This window comes from Fulmarus glacialis, unplaced genomic scaffold (assembly GCF_000690835.1).
Source record: "Fulmarus glacialis isolate BGI_N327 unplaced genomic scaffold, ASM69083v1 scaffold14712, whole genome shotgun sequence".
Lineage (NCBI taxonomy): Eukaryota > Metazoa > Chordata > Aves > Procellariiformes > Procellariidae > Fulmarus > Fulmarus glacialis.
Window position 1 is genome coordinate 12331 of NW_009199924.1, and position 23214 is coordinate 35544.

The window sequence follows — 23214 nt, forward strand, 5'->3', positions numbered from 1 at the left end:
ATTCTTCCTGAAAACTAAAATAGATGACAAAGTAAAAGACTAATCTTCTATAGACACTTAATGAAGACAGGCTTCAAGGGGTTTTCTATACCAGAGATTACTTTACACCCCAGGACAAGACAAAACCAGCAGATTTCTGCAGCTGAAGATTGCAATCACAGCAGAATAAGGAAAATAACAAAAACATATTACTTGTTAAATCACTTACACTGGTTTTCCTTTGGATTCACAAGTCAAAATTATAGATTGTCCTTCTTCAGGCCATGAATTGGAAGAAATGATTTTAACTAAAGGTGTATCTAGGAAGAAAAAAAAATAGACATCTTGTTGATATACACAAAAAAGATTTATTATCTAAGAGTACATTCTCCTCTATTTACAAAAGACTATACCATAGATTTAATTTACACTTGGAGATGCTTTTATATGGAGCCTTGTGCAATTTTCATTGTCTTCAGGAAGGCAATAAAAATGACCAATGGAACGAAACCAGTAACTTTTTATATCCCAAGGAAACAGATAGAAAGCATGTGTATACTCAGAGGAAATAACTTTTTTCTTTCTGCATTCAATGCAAATACTCCATACAACTCTTCCAAAGTCTGATATCTAACAATGAAATAAAAAATATTGAGGGTGAATAACAAGTACTCTGTGCAATTGTTTCTTTGTCTATTTATAGGTTGATATCATGGAATGCTGCTATTAGAGGAATGAATGCAATAATACACATTTGAATAAGAACACTTCTACTGTTGCAGAAGCTTGAAACTCATAATAAGAAAGCTACAATGGGCTTTCAGATAAAATACCTTGTTACAGGCATTTTACAGGATATTATTTCTGAAATGCAATAATGCTGCCCCTAAAACAGAACATTCTTTTTTTTTAAACAAAATTTACAAAAAGAATGTTTTAAATATCTGCGAAAAGCACTATATAAAAGTTTGTAATCTGTCCTAAAAATTTAAAAATATTATTCCTATACATTGGAATTAACTTTACAGTTTTAATTGCAAAAAGATACAAAATACAACTTCTGTGAATTCATGCAGAATAAAACATTTGCAGTAGATCTTTAACTTTTAAAACATTTTGCCAGCTGGCTTGCAAGGATATATTCTCATAATCAAAATATTTTACATGAGTTAGAGGGGCACCTCTTATAAGGAAAAAAAAGACCATAAAGAAAGAAACATCTCTATACAAAACAGTTTTTTCCTTAGGAAAAGGAAAAAAAGAGTTCGTAGTCACAGTGAGGAAAATTTTCAGACTCAACAGGAAAATATAAAATCTTGTTTCCTCCACAGTTTCCTAACACAAAACACACATCTTCATCTATGGCACAAGAAATACTTTAACCTGCAAATCCAGGGTATCTAAGTTTTGTCTCATCCAATTTGCAATTCCTATTTTCATTAGCAGTGAGGTAGTAGTGACACCACAGATATCCTATTATCAAGCAAATGTGAAAGAGCATGACAATATGACCCTACAAAATCAAATGGAAAAAAATTATAGGCTCTAACGATATAGTTTCTTATTGAGATGCTAGTAGTACTGGTTAAACACTAAATGGCATATGAACAATTAAAAATGTCGGAAGCATTTTTCTAACTTTGGTATTTATTTTTAGCATATTATAATGTATCAGCATGGCACAAGACAAGAAAAGGGGAAGGCTTAGCGTAGGCTTGTCATAATTCCACTGAAAGTATTGTCAGCATCATTTAGCTTTCAGTACAGCTGCACTTACCTTACATCAGTAGCAAATCTGTTCCACAAGTTCATATTTTTAAGGACCCTGCAAACCATTATGCAGGTGACTAATCCTTTAGAGGTCGTGTTGGCATTTACTTCATTTTTAGCACATGCTTAAGGCACTGACCTCAAGTGCCTTAATAAATCAGGGCATCAAGTACTTCTGTGATTTCAGTGGTGCTATTCAAGATGAACAAATTACTCTCTTGGCTATACATTGAACCAGAGGAACAAATTAGTATCAGATAGGAAAACATGAAGAATTTAACTGAGGGAGGGAGACAACTAATGCAATGAGATCAAGAGGTTTCCAGAGAAATATGAAAAAGAGCTAAACTTTGATGGAAGTAATCATGATAGCCACAGGTGAAGAAAGAAATTAAAGGCCCATCTAGCTAGCATTACTGGCTTAAATACTGAAGAAATAATCAGCATTTTACGCATTACTGTAAATGACCCACATAAAATAGAAGAGCGGACTTCAGACAATTAAGCTTTCATTTGCTCGGATCAATGCGGTGCTGTTTCCCCCAACTTCAAGTTCCCATTCCTACTTTATTTAATGCCCGAGACAGCTCTCTGTTCTCCACGCTCTTCTAAGCAGAGCTTACTAACACAGGGTAAGAAAGGTCTTATATTTATGTTTCACTCTCTAATGCACAATAAGGTAGTGTAGGAAGTATATTCCCTTGTGGTTTTCCCTACTAATTGACTTGTACAGTAACTACTTGTTTCTTTAAAACAGGAAATGCAGGGATTAATTCAATACATAGTTTTTAGGGAAGCTTACAATTCACAATTTTTGTATTTTATTAACAGTACTTTTTAAAAACTAGTTGATATTCTATTTTGGGTTCTCAGTGTTACTGTTTTAACTTTATTTTCATGCTGTGCTTGATTTCTCTCCAGAATTAAAGTGTACACTTATAAGAGGAAAACTTTTAAGACAAACTAGTCCTCCACTTTCACATTCACATCAATATTTAAAATGAGAAGAAACCTTTAGAATAATTGCATCAAAACTAACCTAAATATGTTATTTTAACAAAGATAATAAAACCCTGCTGATTGATATTTTTCCAGAACACAAAATGCTGTTACAAAATACTACCTCCTGCTAGGACTGTTCATTTCAGAAGGATTTGTCAAGTATAAATGTACTTTATCAACACTGTGAGCTTTAACCTGTCACACCCAGAAGTATTAATCGTAACAACTGCAACATCACCTAATCTCCAGAAAACACCACCACCACCACTAGAAAACAGTCTAAAGAAAGAAAAAACATATCAAGAACAGCAACACAGTAAGAGAGGTTGATTTATTTTCAGATATGCTCATCAGCTTGCTATAAATAATGTAGATATGTCAAAAAAAATCTCTACTTTTACAACCAAAACAAACAAAAGGAGTAGGATCAAGGGTTTTATTGTGGGTCAGATCATCTGTTGCTCCTCCTCTAAAGTCAGTAGAATACAACAACTTACATCAATTAAGCTTATCAGAACTTTAATAATTTGCATCTTTTTTAGGATTTGGCCCAGTAATTTTATGGTAATAAAATACTGTAGACCAGTATTTCAAGCAGAATTCTTACGAACAAGGGACTGGTGACTAAAATTTCTTTACAATACATACAAATATGTCCTTATCGTGAGCTCCAAGGACATTATGGAGCAGATAAATATTCCAAAAAGAATAAGCATTGGGAAAATCTGATTTAAAAAAAAAAAAACATAGTGGTTTATGCGAGTGTAGGTAATACAGTAAGCCTTGACAGTAAAATACACTGGTTTCAATACCCAGTGACTTATTTATTTACATGCATCTCCAACAGCGTGAGAGCTGTTTGGCTGTCCAGTCTTTAGCTTGAGTAATGAGGTACTTATGAGCTGCAATTGATTGCTAGCACCAGTCTGAACTGAGACTCAAACACGTCTTTAGACACATAGCAAGACATCTTCTACCCCCTATGTGCCAAGAATCTGCCTTTTTGCTGGAAATAACAGCTTAGCAGTGGTTACGAATAAAAACTAAGGGGATGGGGTTTTGTTTTTTATATATCCTTTCCTGTTTCAGGTAGAAGTTCCACTCAGCGATTCTATTTCATCCGTCTTTCTAGGATTTGGGTACATCTCATTGCACAAGACCAGGGAAGCCATTTCAAAGCTTTGGGAAGATTTATCTATTTTTGATCAGGCAATATCATCTTTATTCAGTGACATACAAAATCAGTGAATGCATGTGGAAAATTAATTTCAGTTTACACTGGTAATGAATGTTATCTGATATATGAAGAAATTAAGCACTTCAGCACATGATTTTTGTTGTTGACTCTCAGCAATAACTAATGCCAACATTAATACCTTGTGGAACTGCTTTACTGATTGATTTAATCTCTTTGAAGCTATTTCAAAATAAAGGTGATTCTTATCAGTCACCAAACCTTTGCTGTTAATCAGATCTCCAATACTAAAAGGAGATGCACTTGCTGTTTTTACATTGCTTGAAGTAAGAAAGAGTTTATTATGTATTTATATTCTTTTATAGCTAAGCCCTTATAAGGTTACATGCAGGCTTAAATTTCTTTATATAAATTACTTCACATAAATATCTTCATATAAAGTAAAAACATGGAAGCCGCTAGAAGATTCCCGTATGCTAAGTTATGTTAAACTATATGTGTAAGCTCTTGACAACCACAGCGTAAAAGCAGAAACTGAATTCATAAAAGTAAATAAATTTGCTTAAGATCATAAAGCAGGTCACCAACAGAATCAGAAGATGAATCTCTACTAGCTTCTTAGTCCCAAGATAGTAAAAAAGTAATTTGGCCTCTTTTTCCTATGTAACTTCCTTCAGTCCTTAGCAAGCTGGATTACCAGAGCTTCTGTGGATACTTTTTCAAGGAACTACCAGCTACTGGCTGAGTAACTAAATCAAAGTATGATGCCTATACATCTTTGGGCACTAATCAGCAAAAGGTGTGTGGGAATAACCAGATTTCAGAAGAAAAATCATCTTGTGAGACATTATGACGATGTTATGATAGCATCATGTTATCATATCAAATAGTGTCTCCCTAATGTAATAATCTTCAGTTAACATAATTACAATCCTAGAAACAGAAAATAAGACCACCTCTTTTCCTGGACAGATGTTAGGGTAGGTGGAGTACATATATTTTCTTGAGACTTTTAAGAAATGATGATTGGAAGTAGTAGACTATTCAGGAGTAGAAATATTAGTGATCTCATAGTCATTAGAATTCAAATAGTGCTGGAAATGCACCTATTTAAAGATGCATGCATCAGTCTTTTCTCCAGAGAATTGAGATAGAGAGATATATATATATGTTTAGCTGTAATGTAAACAGTACTTGCCACTAGAGTTCTCTGTACATTTTGTTAAAAGGTAAATCTCTACGTTGCGCAAATCTTAGCCTTCGTTGGGCTTCCAGTGAAAGGAGGATTGACAGAAAAAGTCTTAGTGGTTCTCCTCTGCAGAAACTTACAAAGAAATATTGTACCAGACGTGGAGATCCAGGTCAGGGCTCCTAATTTTCAATTGCTCTGCTGAATTATAGATATTAAAAAGAAAAAATGCAGTAACTTACTATGAAATTTAAACTTGGCACCCCAAATATCTTCCAATGTGGCTAAAGTTTCAGGAAGCAGAACAGCACAAGAACACCTCCTTCTTTTCACTTGCAGTGATAGTGTTATTAATACCTGAAGAAGGGTCCTGTACTTCAGCATTCTACATTTTAGAGGCCTGCTAAACCCCCAAGTCTTAGGAAGCCATTTCTGTACTCCCTTACTTAAAGGTAATTTGATTTTTATGAGAAGTTCTTTAGACGAGTTATTAGAGCCCTTGCAGCAATTTATGAGAAAAAGAGGTTCCTTATTCCACTGAGTACTGCAGTACTCACACTGCGTAGATTAGATCCAGCAGAATACTTATTTGACAGTAATTCAGTGATTAGAACATTCAACTCTTCAGAGCCTGTGGATCGAGGGTTTGGTCTGATTCAAAGAGTGCAAGGGGTTGTGTGCTGACCTCCCATGCAATAGCAGAGGTCTACCAGGTATTCTAAGGTCTCCCTTCCACTCAGGTATAGAACTAAGATTTAACTTTGAATCTAAAAAAGCTTTTTTCTTATGTATGTCCTAGTTTGGATAAATCAGGATTTTCTGACACACTAAAAAAGGAAAGGTATGAGAAAATTCTTAACCCATTCCGCATTATGAATTAGAATTCTACAAGTAACTCAGTACCGTGCAAATTGTCCCTATTTACATTCAGTGCAAACATAACACGGAATATACCATTCATCTTACTTACATTTAAAAAAGATTTCTAAAGCCAAATTAGGATACTTATAAAAAGAAAACTTTAATATTCCGTAAACATTTCCTAGGATGCTTAATTGGAAGTTCTGTCCATGCTTAGCATCAAGTGTCTTTGGTACATCCATTCTTGGGCTTTACACGTAAAAAATTTACTGACATGTTTTCAAAGGCCTTTGAGCTAGTGCCCTCAGAGTATCCTTCTTACTTGCCAAAAATGGCAACATTTTTAATGTTTAAACAATTTTAAACAATTTTTTAAAAAATTAAAATCACTATATGCAACCACAATGCCAGAAGCAGATATTAGATATTTTACTAATACCAAATTTACTAAGCCCAAATTTAAGATGACCTTTTCCAAACTGGCAATGGATACATATTCAGCTAGGGCATTTATGTTTGCACATTACTATTTCATATAAAACGCAGTGCTCCTTCAAGTCTTTGGTTTTTTAAACATGTTTATTGCATGAAGTCTGTAACTCCTACTTCTTAAAGTAAAATGGCATAACAGAAGATGTGGGATGTACAAAATTTCAATGAAAATCTCTTGTAGTATTATCCATTCATGGTTTTGCATGCTATACAGTGATTTTGCAAAATGTTTGGATCTTCTCTTTGTAGCCGGCTACCATGTTTTTGTCATGATCAAAGCAGTCCAATAATAAACACAAAACAAGTTATTTGCTGTTTAAGCAACAATCAGTACCTAAAGTACTATTGGTCTCAACTTATAGGTTTGGGAAGGTTGGTTCACATCATTCTAAGGAAATGGGTGACAGTGTCAAGAAGAAATCGCATTTCTTTTGGTTTCCACTGTTGTCCCTTCATCAGAGAATGTATTTTTTCTGGTCTGTAGGATATTAAAAGACCTGGCACAGAAAAATTGTCACATTTGGTGACAGTAACATATAAGGTTCAATATATATAAGGTGAAGAGAGAAAGATTAATCTCTTGAATTATTTTAGTTTATGAGTCTTTGGGGTTCAAAAAGAAAAATCCATTAGTGAGATTCTTTCTTCTAATGCATGGTACACATCAGTGTGATATATGCTGTCTAAATCTCTCTCTCTTAAAATCCTGTGCTTTTTTTATTTTTCACAATGTCCCACTTAGTCTTGCAAGTTCAAACTAGTACCAAAAGAGATAGATCTAGTGAAAATGGTAGAAAGAAAGGGAGGCACAGCAGTTCAAATATGTTTGCCTGTTGCGAATAAAAATGTACAATATAATACTACAACAAAAATCATTAAACTTCCAAAACAATGCCCTCCCATCTGATTAGTTTCTGTGCAACCAAATTATCAGGTGCCTATTTCAAAACCAGGGCAAACAGAATCCTTTCTCTCTTCATGTTCTAAATAACTGAAAACAGCCCATTAACATCATTTGACCCTAGGCCTCCACTGGAATACTTTGATCCTGATAATGTGTTTTCTTTCAAGGTGATTCTCTCTCTGTAGTTTATGTTATGAACGTCTCTCCACCTGCAGTAAGAAGCTGAGTTTGCTGTAATGAAGTCTGTGATCCTTGTTGGACTTAGTGTTTGAGTGCAAATTATGTTAACAGTAATAGGAAAGACACCAATACAGGGAGGGACGAATACCTCACTTGTTGGGTTTGTCAGAGGAAGCGAGTGCTCATAATACATCAGGATGTGCTACAAGGATGTTATTCGAATCCCTCCTTCTAAAAATATTGATACTGCATTCTTATTTAATCTTTTAGGATGGTGACTAGATGCTTTAAATTACCTTTTGTGACTAGAAGCTTTCTTCTATACACAATGATTTTAAAAGCCTTAAAAGTACTGCTAGTAAGAAAAGTCTTTGTTTAACAACGTAATTCTGCATTGGATCCAATAATAGGAAATATGCCATTGGATCCATTCAGGAAGAGAGTTATGCTTGTGTGACAGAGCAATGCTTCCCGCTGTGATCAGTGAGCTTCCCATGAATGCCAGGTTTTACCTTCATGGACCCTAAGCAACACAAGGAACATGTCTTATTAACTACTCGCCAGCTCGGAAAACACTCACTCCAGCTCCATGCAGCCCACAAAACAAAATACATAGGCCCTACCTATGCTATAATATCCATGTCATGGCTGCCAGATCATTTGGCAGAGGCACTGGAGGGACGTTTCTCTCCTTCTCTAGAGGAAATTTTGTTGGGTTTTCTAGGAATGACAGGGGGATTCTCATCTTCTCAGTAAGCAGGTTGTGCCTTGTTGCAATATATGAAATTCTGCTTTGGTTGGTTGGTGAGGCTCACCGCACTCTTCCTTTGCCATAACCTGCTGCACTATCTCTAAGAAGAGTCCCAAGAGCAATGGATCATAGTATTACTATCCTCCTCAGATGAATAGGTAGGTTTCTCTCACTGAGGGTTATTGTTTCAAGCTGTCTGCGTAGACAGCAATTGCCGCTGCCCAGGAAAACTCTCAAATTTTCCTTTGTCACCAAGAGGGATAGAAATGTATTAGCTCCCCACCTTCCTGCTGTTGCCCACTGACTGTTCCCAGACCACTCTAAGTTCTGACATAATCATGTAACTGTGTGTAGCAGCATCTTCTGCCTGGATCTATAATACTCAGGTTTACTCTGCCATTTTTAATTAATTTATTTACCTTGTTGTTTAATTTTTTGCACGCTAACCACCACTTCTTCTTTGTACCAGAGTCCAAATTAGTATGATTGATTCATCGCAACACACTTTTCTTCTTACAGATTTAGCTAAATTATGAGCTACCAACAGCATGTCTTTACTTCATAGTTTTATTTTATGACCACAAACCTTCTGAATATTGAAAAGCTTCCATAAATTTCTCCAGTATTTTACTGTGGCAGTGAACAACAACAGTTCTGGTGCTATCATTTTAAAAAATGTTATAAAAATCTAACAGTCCAATAATAAAAGATTATTGCTACCAGTAATAAATGACTGCCAGATGATAAGATTTTTAAAGTATTTCCTGAGAGACTAATTCATTTATTTTCTACCTGGTTTTGTCTGTTTTTTCAAGAAGCATGTTTGTGAAATTTATTTATGTCGCAGCCTTCTACATTTTTCATCGTGCTTTTCCTCTCTTATTTCCTTGGAACCTTTCCATCATTTCCAGATGCAAAGATAAAATAAGCAGATACCTCTGAAAATGATGATGTATATACTTTCCAGATTAATTAGCACTGGAATAAGCATAGGACAGTTTAAGGTATCTTTTTTTTCCCAGAAGCCATGAGAAGATCATAATTTTCATATATGCATAGCAATTACAAAACTCCTTGAAAATTCTGTATTCCTACACAATTTTATCTAAAAAACCCTAAGTAATTAAGCTTAGAAAAAAATACTTTTAAAGTAAATTCAAAGGACAAACCACTCAGTATGTACAAAAATAAACATCAAATTGGATATCCCAAACGAGATCTGAAAGAAGAGAGAGGAGTACTCTCATCAGCTCTCTGAAAGTGCTCACCATTTTTAATAGCTTTTACACTTACCAGCTGCATGCATCCTACAGCTGTGAATCAGCATTCCCAAAATTGGGCTTCTTTTGTAAATTATAAGTAGCATGGCTTCTGCCTGTGCCCTATTGCTTTGAGTCAGCATTCGCAAAGCAAGTCTGCATTGGTAAACTACTGGGAGATACAGTAAGTTTGATACTCTGCTTCAGAAGATAATGAATGACTCATTGCTTAAACAGATGAGAGAAAAGCTCAGTATTATGTACCTGACAAATTATTTTGTTAGTAGGATCTGTGGGCGAGACAATCTAGATCAAATGATTGTGTCATGGCAATGGTATTTCATTTCAATAAATGTATTCAACAATACTGTAAAATTAACCTTTATAATATTTTTTAAATACTTAGCTTTGATAAAAGTGAATACTGGGTACCATACCCACATGGATATTCCTATATCTTATTTTTACACTGCTTTAAAAACTACTTTAAAGTCAAGCAGGACCAGAAACAGCACATGGTCCCTTTGTTATCTCAGATTCTTTGATGACTATTATGTCATCCTTTATCTCGTCTCTTTTAATTTAGTTTAAAACGATGTTTGTTGAAGAGAAAGGTAGTAACAGTTTGTACCAGAAGAGTGCAAAAACACTCTCCTGGATGCAAAACAACAAGCCAAATGCCAATGTGGGGGAAAAAAAAGCTCGATCAGTGAAATATTTCCTCCTGACACTCGTAATTCATGAGTGCCTGAATTCAAGCACCAACCTGGCAGGGAAGCCTTTAAGTTACTAATTCTGTGAACACTGATTATCTGGTACTTTCTTAAAAATGTTCATGTTTCAACATCTCACCTGTCAGTCATACCATATTCCTTCACCACAATTGCTAAAACGAAAGAAAGGGATTAAAATGTGATAGTACATAATGTGTGGGTTGGGGTTTGGGGAGGGTGAAAGAGAAGATGGAGGTACACCACCAAAGCTCTGTAGTTCCTCTCTGCTCCGTTTAAAACGCATGAAAACTTTACCCTTCCTTTGTTATGTAATGTGTTCATTGATCATTCTTACCTACTTTGTGCTTGGTCTTAAAACTGGCAGAGATAAATATGAGCATAGCATTGGATATATTGGTAGACCCTGCTGAATTAAGTGGCAGACAGTGTGACACTGTCACCACAGTTCTAAATGTGTGCCACTTCATGAAGATAGCACCAATAGCGCTGCCTGTGTAAATACAGCTGTTCCCCTTTACATGCTTTTGCAGAATGGGTCACTGGTTTCTTAGTTATCCATTAAGTCCCATATACACACGAATGATATGGTAGAAATAATATTTTCTTTGGCAACTCTGTTTTCTTCAGTGAATACAAGCAATGAAGCTTAGTTTTGCAACTTTTATCTTATTTAATTATTTCTATCATGCCACTTCTTCAGACTAAACAATCTCCATTTTGCCAGTCTCTGCAGATATGTAAACCTCTCTGTTCCATTTAACATCTCCGTTGCCTTACACTGTGCTCTTTCCAACTTATTTATATTTTATCTCATTTTTGCCATGTCACCTAAGAGGAGTAAAGAAAAAAAGCAAAAGAAAAAACCCCTTCTGCCTAAAACACATATGTTACCAAGAAATGCCTTAGTCCGAGTCAGTGCATGACCTTTCAATGCAACTTTATCTTCTGCATCCTCAGTTTCTTTTGCTTAAGGCCTTCAGTTTTCTGTTATGTCTGACTGAAATAATCTTGAATATGGCTTGAGAAATGCAGCACATGCAAAACTGCTGAAGGAGTAAATAAGAGCTCTAGATGCTCAGCATACCCAAATACCCCTTCAAGCCTTTCTCTGACATTCCTATCAAATATTGGGAACTATAAAAGTTTAATCTGTGTAAAAATATCTAAGCAATATTATGGGGACATGAAAATTTGACTTGTTTCTTATCAATATATACCACACCCTCATGAAGGGCAAACCTCTATTCCTTGGGAGGTCCTACTAACAATCTCTATGTTTTCCTCCAAACTGTCTCACCTGCTTGCTAGGCTTTAGTTTTGGAAATAAACAGCCCCCCAGACTGTTCTATAGGGAAGGCTTGGAACAGCTTTGTCCTTCTGTCATTAGGTTGACTGGCTGAAGGTGACAGAGTTGTAACCTGGGGTGTGAGCTATACAGATTCTGTAATTTTCAGTCTCTTTCCAAGATGATCTCACTTGAAATAACACCAAGTCTAGGCTAGGAAAAAATGAAAAAGATATTTGAAGCATATTTTCGAAGGCAGCATGGAGCTTAATGGATCTTAGTCGTGTACCTGAAAAATTCTTGCTCCAATTGGGACCTGATGTGGAACTTCTCAGACACTGGACTGTCATTCAGCCACTCAATCTTTATTGTCCTGTTAGTGTTACCCGATATAAAGTATATTTATAACAAGTATATTTAAAAACTTGCTTTCTAGTCTTTCTGTAAATTCAACTTTCCACTACATATCTCTAACACAGATCATTTAATATATTCACATTATATCCATGTAGGCATTCATCTTATCAAATACAATGCAGAGAAATTATTTTTTTAATCAGTTTTACAGTAACTGATAGTTACTTAGATTAGGAGCTTCAAAAATCAGCCAGTCAATCAGTGTTGGGGATACTGCTGCTGGGCTGTCTGGAATAGATTGTTATTTCTGGAACCTACCTCCTTACATAGGGAAAGGTTTACCATTACAGGAAATCAGCTGCACTGCTTTTTTTACACCATTACACTAGTTTTCTGGTCTTTTCAGGTAGACGAACTAACTTGTTCTCTTTCTTATGTCCACTTAAGAATATACTCCAGTGGCTTGCCTGACTCAGCTGTGGGGATTTCTACTGATGACAATGGCACGTGGCCAGTCATGACCAAATTAACTATGCGACCTCAAAAGCCTACAGTGAGCTCTGTAAGGTTCTGTCCCCAGCCTCCCCTCCAGAGAGAAAACAGATTTTAGCCCATCAGTGCTCATTCATTCAGAAATGTCACCACACTGACTGAAGCTAGCATCTCCACATGGCAAAGCACTGTGCAGTTCAAATATGTATTTGGAACAGGTTCAGGGACAACCCCACTGTGCTTCATTTACCAGCCCTGTCTTTTCAGTCCTTTTATCACAGGTTGTCTCTTTCCTATGCCGAAAGGCTTACACCTCTGAAATGGAATTATATTTATTTTGTGTTTATTTCCTAAACATCCTACTTTTAATATTATTAAAAGTTCCCTCCCAAACTTCCTTTGAAACCTTCTTGAGCCCTCTCTTAAACACATGACAAGCAAATGGAATAACCTGCCCACACCATATTTTGAAGTTTCTATGCAAAATAGACAAGCCATTCTGTGGATTTTCCTACAAAAGATTTTAGAGAGAAATAAATTATATTAGATACTATTTCACTTGTAAACCATATTTGAACATAAGCCTCCAGATGGGAAAGGTCAGGATTGTACATTAACCCTTTGAACTAGATATCCCCTTTGAAAGACGGAAGTTTGGCAGTAAATGGACCCACAACTTTTTGAATTATTTTGCATTTAAATCATGGATTTCTTATTTTCATCCATCATTAACCTAATTGATCTCATTTAAACATGCAAATTGTGGCACTGAACTTTCATGTTCACAGATATCATTCTTTACTGTTTACAGTAACTATCCTTTATATTTCATTTGTTTCAAGCATTCACTAATATTAAAACCTTAAACAAGATAATTTTACTTATTAACACAGTGTTTACATAATCATTGAGCTATATAATTAAATAGAATAACATCTTATTTAGTTTTCATTCAATATAAAGAGGTGTACAGGTACTGAAGGCTGTATCTTTTAATTTGCATTCTTATTATTACTATTTTTAACTGCATCTTAGATATTGGTAAATATGGAAATATCCCTCCTTTGAGGGAGACAGAATGGAAAGAACGGTCACTCAAGTATTAAAATAACATTGAGATATATTGTCCACATTAATATTCACACTGTGATTCAGGGATAACAAAATCCTTTTTGGGGATAACACCAGAAGAGTATCTCAAAACGGGTGAGTCTTGAATGGAAACCTGAATGTGTACAAAGGGTAAACTTGTCTCACAATGTAACAGGGAGTCAACTGGAAGACCTTGAAATTCTCTCATTCTCAAGGTCACAGCAGCCCAGCAGAACATCTTCATTGAAAGAGAAAAGCAAGAACACCACTCAGATAGATGACCTCTAAAGGATGGGAGCATTAGTTGCAAGAGATGGTACCTGTCTGTCAGACTCAGGTAGCCATTTAAGAAAATATCTAGCTTTTCCTCATGAGCTTCTAAAATATTTAAATGGCTGGCAGTTTTTCTCTGAAGTGATGGAAATTCCTGCTTGCTTAGGCTTACAGAGATTGTCTATGATCAGAGAGGGAGGCTTGTGAGAGACCAAGGTCCTGTCTGCACATCACACAGAAAACATAGCCCTCTTGCTTTTTAAGCAAGAACGAAAAGTGGCTTTAATCAGTAAGACCATCTAAGTTGTGAGATGAAGGTCAGATAGAGAAACCCATTCGAAACGCTGAGATCTAAGAACCAGAGGTCCGGGCCTCCTATTCGGTAGAGATGGAGTACATCCTGAAAACAATATTGCTATAGCCAAGCCCAGGTGATCAAGATGCTGGGTGATATCTTACACTAACCAGCTACTACCCTCCATTAACTCAGGATGGGGAGTATACTTCATTGCTAAGGATAAAGGACACATGTAAAAAAGATCCCTGGGACAGGCCAGTGCTGGAGCAAAACCCAGCACTCTTTGGTGTCTAAAGCAAAGAGATTGTTCTTACAGCACCCAGAGTCCTGGCAAAGCACTCAAAAAAAAAGAATTGTTCTGGGTTTCCCTCTTGTGGCCTATTATTCACACCTGGCTTTGTCAGGTATGCTGAGCAGAAGGACTGATAAGAGATGACAGTCTGATAATGACTTAGTGACTTCCAAAAGGTTGGGTCTAGGTAGCTGTACAATGATGACAGCAGACTGTTTCCTCAAAAAAAGAACACATAGCCTAAATGTGTCTCGTTCCCAGAGCTGAGTTTAAGAGCTCTGAAGAATAAAGCATTAAAGCCAACAAAAGCATTAGGAGTATATCTGTTTGGAACAAAACAATTCTGTTTCCTCAAAGGGAAATTTTCTTTGCCATTTGTTATGAACAGCATGCAATAGGATGGGCCATGCCAGAGAATGTGCTGCTGCATCTGTGCCATCACGTTACTCTTGAAAGAAGGCTTAGGCTCGAGATATTGGCCACCTTCCACAAGTTCCAGAGGACTCTGAGGTGTCACAGTTCCCAAACACTCAAATTATTCTAAGATAAAATGCTTATAGCAACAGAGCAAATCGTGCTAATTTGGAATAGAGAACTGCAAAGCCCTGGATGTGCAAATCTCAAGGGAGTTCTTTATTTTATGGCTCTAGAGAATTATGCCCTCGGAAAATCCAGGTCTTTTCACTGTATCAGAAATTATAGGAGAATTGTGTGCTTAAGCTTATTCACTAAAGATATAGTTAGGTAAACATTTTCTCTCATGGCAAAGCCAAAACAAGTTTCAGTTCTTACAAACACTCCAGCTATTTTCACTCCTGACTCAACATACAGTCTATCTGTATTTGAACTGGCTCAATATTTTGGGGCCCTGTTAAAAAATAAATGAAAAATTGGAAGGCTGTGACACCTCATTATCCTAGTTAGTAAATAATTTCCTGCCTCTGGGGATGTTATCTTTCCGTGGTTTAACCCCAGCCAGCAACTAAATCCCACGCAGCCGCTCGCTCATCCCCCAGGTCTGGTAGGATGGGGGAGAGAATTGGGAGGGCACAAGTAGGAAAACTTGCAGGTTGAGATAAAAACAGTTTAATAATTGAAGTAAAAACAAAGTAGAACAGTAATAATAGTAATGATAACAACAACAATAATAGAATATACAAAGCAGGCGATCCACAATGCAAACTGCAGACCGATGCCCAGCCCATCCAGAGACGGAAGAGCCCCCCCTTCCTGGACCATGCCTCCTAATTTATATACTGAGCATGATGTCACATGGTATGGAATACCCCACTGGCCAGCTGGGTCAACCACCCCGGCTATGCTTCCCCCCGCAGCTTCCCATGCACCTGGCAGAGCATGGGAGGCCGAAAAGTCCCCAGTGCAAGCACCACCCAGCAACAACGAAAGCATCAATGGGCCATCAATGCTCCTCTCATACCAAACCTAAAAAACAGCATCCCCCAGCTAACTAGAATGAAAGTTAATTCTACCCCAGCTGGAACAAGGACAATCTCTTGCCAGACTGTCCATACAAAGATTGAGGCAGTGTGTAATCATGCCAAATATTCCCAGATTTTACTTTTAGCCAGTGTGTCTTTGAGAGTGTCACACAGCATAATGAAGAGATGGCCATAGGCAAATGAGAATGACCAATAATACTGTTGACTGATGAGAAACAAAAAAAGATCAGCATCAGTGAAGGAAATTTCTTTTAACTCAGTTTCTCTTCACTTTGGAAAAACATGTTCTCTGCCTAGGCAGTACAAGCTATTTCCAAAAATGGGAAATGTGCCTTTGTTCCTAAAGCATGGGTACTGCTTAACTCCTGGGGAGTTCTGGGAGTCAAACCTCAAGTAAAAAAAAAAAAAAAAAAAAACCAAAACAACAACAAAAAACCCAAAACCCTGAGGCTAAGGAAAAAAGGAGATCACTCATGCCAAAGTACAAGAGCAAAAAAAGTTTTTTAAGCACAAAGCTGGGGAAAATAAGTAAGTAAAAAGAAAGCAGCATACTAAAAGAAAATTAAAATCTTATGTCTTAGTTGAACAGCTTCAAAAAGACAAATGGTCTGCCTCAGCAACATAGTTAAAGAAAATGAAGGTGTGACACATATTTTACCCATTTACAGTACAGAAGGACCATATGTAGCCAACAGGGAAAACTGTCCCTCCCCTCTCATACTTTATCATAGCTAAGAGGTGTCCAAATCTGTATGCTTTTGCGTGGGCACACATCTGCCCTTTCGAGCTACAAAAAGACAGCAAGTCCGTGGTTGAGATAGTCACCCTGAACAGCCACCTAAGATATTTAAAATGTAACCAATTCATTAAAATTAAACAGTAAGATTTAAGGATTTTTTTTTTCTCTAAATACTGTTCTGATATGCAACTGTAAGTGTTTTAGGCATTCTCCATAGACAAAGGGTCTAACAGTCAACTATGCCCGACCCTTTTCTTCCCTTTTTTTTATAATGCCTTATTTCACATAGTACTATATGAATGTATATTATAATATATATTTCATCTCTTATGTTTTCATATATTCACATATTCACACACACTTATATATTGTATTTAATATATTTTTGCTTATTTTTGTTCAGAATGTATAATTGTAAAAACTGTGTTCCAACAAAAACTTGAAACCAGCCAAGTAAGAATATTGGCCTAAACTCTCTTAGTGAGCATCAGGTAATGTAGCTGTTTGATAAAATTACGCTGCTTTACACCAGCAGAAATTCTAACCCCATCCTGTTGTCAGAGAAACCTCCATTTGTTAATACATCAGAAATCACAGTAGTGTGCTGCTGTTAGAGACAAACACACACAATTTTCTACATGGCTGCACAAGTGCATTGCTGATTTGCTTATCTGTAGTCTGCTGCATTTGAGGCATTTTGTTTACTTAATTCAAAATCAATAAGTTTATTTCCCGGACAATAGCCAACATTCTCTTGGAATAGCTGCCTAATTTTAAAGTCAAGTTCGGACGTTCTTTGCAAAAGAATCTAGTAACAACCCACAAATGAAGAAACAGCTTATTACACAAACATTGTTGGAATAGCCTGTAGAAGCAAGTTAGCTGATGCCTATAGACTTGTCAGACTGACAATTCACTGCACATCTGTGTCTGCCAATATAGAGTTTACTCAAAATTGCCTCTCTAGACACTTCTTTACATAACACGTATTTAGCTTATTATTGCTGTCATTTGGGAGTGTGGTCAGCTTTTGAGCAAAATCTCACTGAGTCCGTTAGCACGGATCATACCACAGCTGCCATTTTAGAATCACAATGATTAGGTTTGAAGTTCAAATTATTTGATTTCACTTTAAAGCTTCAAAAGCAGCCGCTGGGGCAGACTTACACAATTAATTTTTACTGAGGTCTGCTGGGTAATTTACTGTAGTCAGAGAATCTTCACTAATGTAAGGTAACTACCACTGGATAATTTTATGGCATTCTGTTTAGTAGGAAGCAACATGTTGGCTGGCTTCTGCTCAGATAAGACCTAGAGGAAAGTGAAGGTGCTGCTTCTGGGAAACAACACGTGTCCAAGACATTGAGGAGGGATGAGCAGAATTCACTCACTTCCCAGATGTGGACCAGAAGTTGTACTTGCCCTCAAAATATCTTTTCAGGAGTGTGCATGAGGACTTACAGTATACAATCTCATAAATATCGTACTGAGAAGTTTTCAAAATTGAAGTACTGCACCTGTGATTCTTTAATACAGGAACAAAGAATGCATTCTTAGTTTAGTTTGAATGCAAAAGTAAACAATGAAATGAAATACCCTTCTGAGATTTGTATTTATCGCTTGCAAGAAGCACTTCCTAATAATCAGTGGCAGCTAGGCTGACAAGCAAACTTCAGAGCAAAGCCACAGGGGACACAAGTCTATTTTAGGTTTACTGTTGACAGTAAGGGTCAGAGGAAAAATAAAGTCAGCAAGCAGTGTCATGCTACCACAAACCACTGCTGGCCAAGCAGAAACTAAATTACAGCCAAACCTTTCAGCACGACAGAACGACTTGGGCAATTGGGCTGCCCTGCAGTGCGCAGAGCATGACATACAGATGAACAGGATTAAGCACAAGTGAGACATAACATAAATCAGTGATAAATAAAGCTCAAAAGATTGGAGGAGCTAATTATCCCACAGTCTGGAGCGGGGTACCGCATGCTTACCCTAACAGCATCCCTATTATTTTAATATTTGAAGTCTGCAAAATTAATCTGGAAAGCCCGGTGAAAACAAGGACTGATCACGGTCTCCTTCAAGATATCCTTCATTTGGTCAAGCTATAAGTAATATAGGTAATCTCTACTTCTGTACCTAACCGTTAAAAAAAAAGAAAAGAGCAGCAGAAGGATTCAGACATTATTTCTACTACGTACACATATATATATTAAAAGAAAATAAAAACTTTCTTATCTTAAAAGTTTAGTCCTCAGCTTCATTTCATGTACTCTAATACTACTGGGGAAAGCTGATTTGATTGCTCTATCACACTAATAAAAGCTAAGATTCGTGTAAGGGAAAAAGAGGGAATAAAGTATATTCCATATTGACATCGCTGCTGATGGCATTACTGGCTTTCGTTTTGCTAAGTTTACTTCCTATTAAAGCTGATGATAAAAGCAGCTGTGTGGACTCATAAGCACCTCTATCTACATCTCTCCATGGACTCATTAAAAAATATCTGTTTTGTATAGTCTCATAGTGTAGGACAGATTTAATTTTATTCTGTCTTTCACTAGGCATAAATAAAAACCTGTCATTCCAACCATTGTGTTGTTTTCCTTTTTCTCTACCTATCATCCACTGGATGCAAACACAATCCTGTAATTCCTAGTGTTCTGTTGTTTTCCTTTTCTTTTCTTTTTTTGTTTTGATGAAGCCACAAATGTTTTGTCCATTGTCAGGGTCTAGTTGCTTGAAACAAAGCAGACGTTTTTACATTCAAGCATAATTATACAGGACAGAAATGGCCAGACCTTATTATTGCCCTTTTTTTCTAACCTGTGATGATACACTGATAATTCATAAGGAGCGTCCATGCACCACAGATAAAATTCTTCAGATTTTAGGAAGGTGTTTAAAAACCAAGTGCAGTTCTAATGGGTGATGCCCAATCATTGTGTATCTGTTCTCTGCCAAACTGATGCTCATCTGTGCTGTTCTGTTTGACCATTTTAAGGTATTTGCTTATCATTCTCCCATAGCTCTCTGCTCATCTGAAATACCTCTGGGACATTCAAAAGAAGTGCGCTATGGAGCAATGCCATGCTACTTGGTTGTGATTTTGGAGCCTACAGGATGTCAGATTAACAAATTCTCCTGACTTTTCTCATGGGGTCCCATAATTCATCTGTTTTGTCAGCACTATTTTTGAACTGCTGTCAGGTGGTGCTGAGGATATATTGGGTCAGCTCACATTGGGTCCTGGGAGCATGCCTCTCATTAATACAAATAGGATGTCTCTTATATGTTTGAAGTCTTATGGATTGATGGAAAAAAGTCAGCAGCTTCCAGTGACTGCAGTAATACCCACGACGACGGTGAGCAATACCAGGAGAATAAAATCAAAGGGCCCAGTTCCAGTGCGATGTACCCCATTCAGAGTCTTTGTGATTGCTCACGTAAATCATCCTTCTCCTCTTTTTCCTTCAAGGCTCTCTGCCGAACCACATAATTATTTCCCTGAATCTCCTTCTCTTTCTATAAGGTTTCCTTTACAAACTTGCCCAGTGTAAGACTTCTGAGTATATTGACCATGGAGATGGTGGTAAGGTAGTAAGGAAAAGGACAATAATAGCCTGTTCTTAGCCTCGTCACCAGTAATAAAATACTGCTTTCTCCATGGTTTTAAATGGTATTTCCACTCTCTCTTCTAAACTTGAGCTTCTTTTGGCAGATTTCTGACTTATCTTTCCGTGTATAATGACTTTATATAGTGCTGGAGAGTATTAAATTGATTGGTTGAAAATTAATGGAGCAAGCAGGAAATAATTACTTGAGCATTGTGGCTTTTGATAAGTTGGCAGTCTGAGGGGGCAGTAACATAAAGCACATTAGTAATTGTAAATGCCTGGTGCAGTTTGTCCTTATTAGACAACTTCAGTGAACCCGCAGAAGACAGAGAAGGGTCTTGTTCAAAACATGAAGCAACAGGCATAGAGAAAGACGCACCCCTCTGCTATTTAGCAAGGTAGTGTCTTGCTACCTAGGGTGCAAATTGGAAGGAAACAACAAACATTCAAGAAGCTGTATACATGAGAGGCCACAGAAAGGTTTCTATGCCTTATAATCTTATGATGCTCATGCAAACCAGAAGCCTGCCTTTACCCTGAATCACATCACATTGCAGACACTGTGACTCTGTTTAAACCTCGTACAGCTGTCCTGTTTCTGTATGTACTGTTCCATTCAATTTGTTTCATCTCCTGTAGTGCCAACAACTTGAGCAGGGCACTGAAGGAAGAGCAAGCAATTTGGAAGTGAAAGCATGGGCCAGCTCAGTGGCTGATCGTTGTGGGATTTAGAATTCAAGGAAATAGAGCTCTTAAGGATTCATGTCTCTAGTACAGATGCCTATTGAACATATTATGGGAGGCAGGTGTTTAATAGCCATTTGGTGAAGAAAGGCTTTGATCTTCCTCAGTAAAATGATGGGTAGAATGTTTCAGAAAACAGTTATTTTCAGTAGATATTACTTGTGATGCTAATCCACATCCTCCCAATTTTCGGACTTTTTTGCAGATGACGTTTTTAGCAATGCTGTCAGCTTCTATGCATGGAGTGCTTTTGCCATTACTTCATTTTACGTGCTACGAGTCTTAGATGCTTATAGAAATATCCCTGTTTAGAAACAAATTATATATGCCAGCTGTCTTTGACATGGTATGTCTGGAACTAGTTGCAGTTACTGGAAGCTTGTCTGCTTTATGTACAAGCTTGTTTGCTTTATAATAGGACCTAGGGTAGGTCCTTTGATTACACCTACCCTAGAAGCAGACCTCCCCTTCACTTCATCTGACAATATTTTGCAGATGCCTTTTTTTTGCTAGCTGGTAGCCAAAAGTACAGGTGTTCTGCAGATATCCAAATAGCTGTACCATGAAGAACGGTGGGTATAATGCAAGTGAATGTGAAAATGTCATCTGATGGTGAAAAGGCGTTCTTCTGAGTGTCTCACAGTTTGTAAGTGAAGAAAACTGACTCAAAGGACAACATGACTTCAGAGTAGGGCACACAGATAGATAGGCAGGTTCATTCAACTTTGAAACAATTCACTGCAGAAAAGTTCAAGTTTCCAGAAATCCTATTTGAAAAAATAAGTCAATATATAGAGATACAAAACAACTGAAGTTTGGATTATCAAGAGTAACATCCTGTATAGACAAGGCCTAAAAATAAATTCTAAAGGGTTTTTCCTCCTGGACTTGTGTTATTACACAGAGTTTCATTAGCAGGATTCAAAGTTATTGAGGCAGTCTGCTGTGAACTTTGCTTCTTCACACCCTTGTTTCAAGTTTCTAGATACTTTCAAGGAAAATTGCGAACCACTATGATCTTGATTTTTAAGAACTCTCTCACATTGCTACAATGATAAACAAAAAAGACAAATGCATTTCCTCTCCACCATTTTTCAAAGCAAACCAGGAACTCAGTCCCATAGGATTTTCACTGATAAAGCTCCCATTAAACTTTTTAGAGTTACTCCTGCAAAAACCAAAAAAATCCACCCCAACCAACCAAACAAATACAAACCAGAGAAGTTGGCTAACAGAAAGATGTTATCTTTCCACACAATACCAGAGATTTTTATAATTTTCCCACAATAGAAACTCTGAAACAAAACAAAACCATAAAAGCAAGTATATATTACATGTATTACTTACAGTGTATTTCTAGAACCTGCATTGCTATCTGAGGTGTAGAGTTTAGGGACTCATGATCTACTCTGCAACTTACAACTGCACCATCATCATTGCGATCTGCTAGGAAATCCAGTGTGCTGCTGACTGTGAATGTTTTACGATTTGCATCTTCTTCTTTTAAATATTTAACATCTGAAAGAAAAAATAAACAAAAAAAATTCTCTCCAACATTTTTAGAAAAAGTAGTCGAGCATTAGACAGCTAAATTATCTGTCACACTTGTTGCAAAAACACATCTTTCATATCTGTATTGATCCCTTTAAAACAAAAGTAATTAGACTGCAGTTATTCCTCAATTGGCTCCAATTGCCAGAGCAGGAGATATATATTGCAAAAGAAAATTTCAAAATTGGTTATGTGATACTGCACTCAAATGGAAATTCCTTTCATCATTATCTCTTACATGTTTAGGTCCAAATTTGATATAAACTTTCTCTGCAGTTCATTAGAAAAATGTGGTCTCCTCCCACTCTCACTTCCCTTAAGTAGTCACAGTGTCACTAAATATTAAATTTTCTAAGTCCACGCTTATAATCTTTCATAGTAATGCAATACATGGATATTACTGAAGCCATGTGAACTAAGGGTTGCATGCATGTACTCTCATCAATCCTGTGCTTACTTTATCCATTGCTAATTCTGTTGTTTGGCTAAAATTATGATAATTTATGAATTAAACTAAACCAAAGTATAGATATCAATGGTGATGAACAACTGTAAATAGAGCATGTCACAGTATTTACTGGACTCTACAGACAAGTCCCAAGAAGACTGGAAATAAAGTTATTTCAAAGAGACCTCCCACTCACTGCTTTATATCGTGCTAAATTGGCCTACTGTTTTTGTGCAGATTCAGTTAAAAA

At 36.8% G+C, this 23214-nt stretch overlaps 1 protein-coding gene across 1 annotated transcript in view; it reads right to left on the reverse strand.

The window, feature by feature from the left end:
• Positions 1-204: 204 nt before the first annotated feature.
• Positions 205-23214, reverse strand: part of CADM2 (cell adhesion molecule 2) — a 30920-nt gene continuing 7910 nt past the window's right edge. Inside the window, exons 3-4 of the mRNA XM_009573416.1 lie at positions 22313-22483; positions 205-299 (exon numbers count right to left, since the gene is read on the reverse strand). Coding sequence (XP_009571711.1) covers positions 205-299; positions 22313-22483 — 266 coding nt within the window. The remainder of the gene's footprint in view (positions 300-22312; positions 22484-23214) is intronic.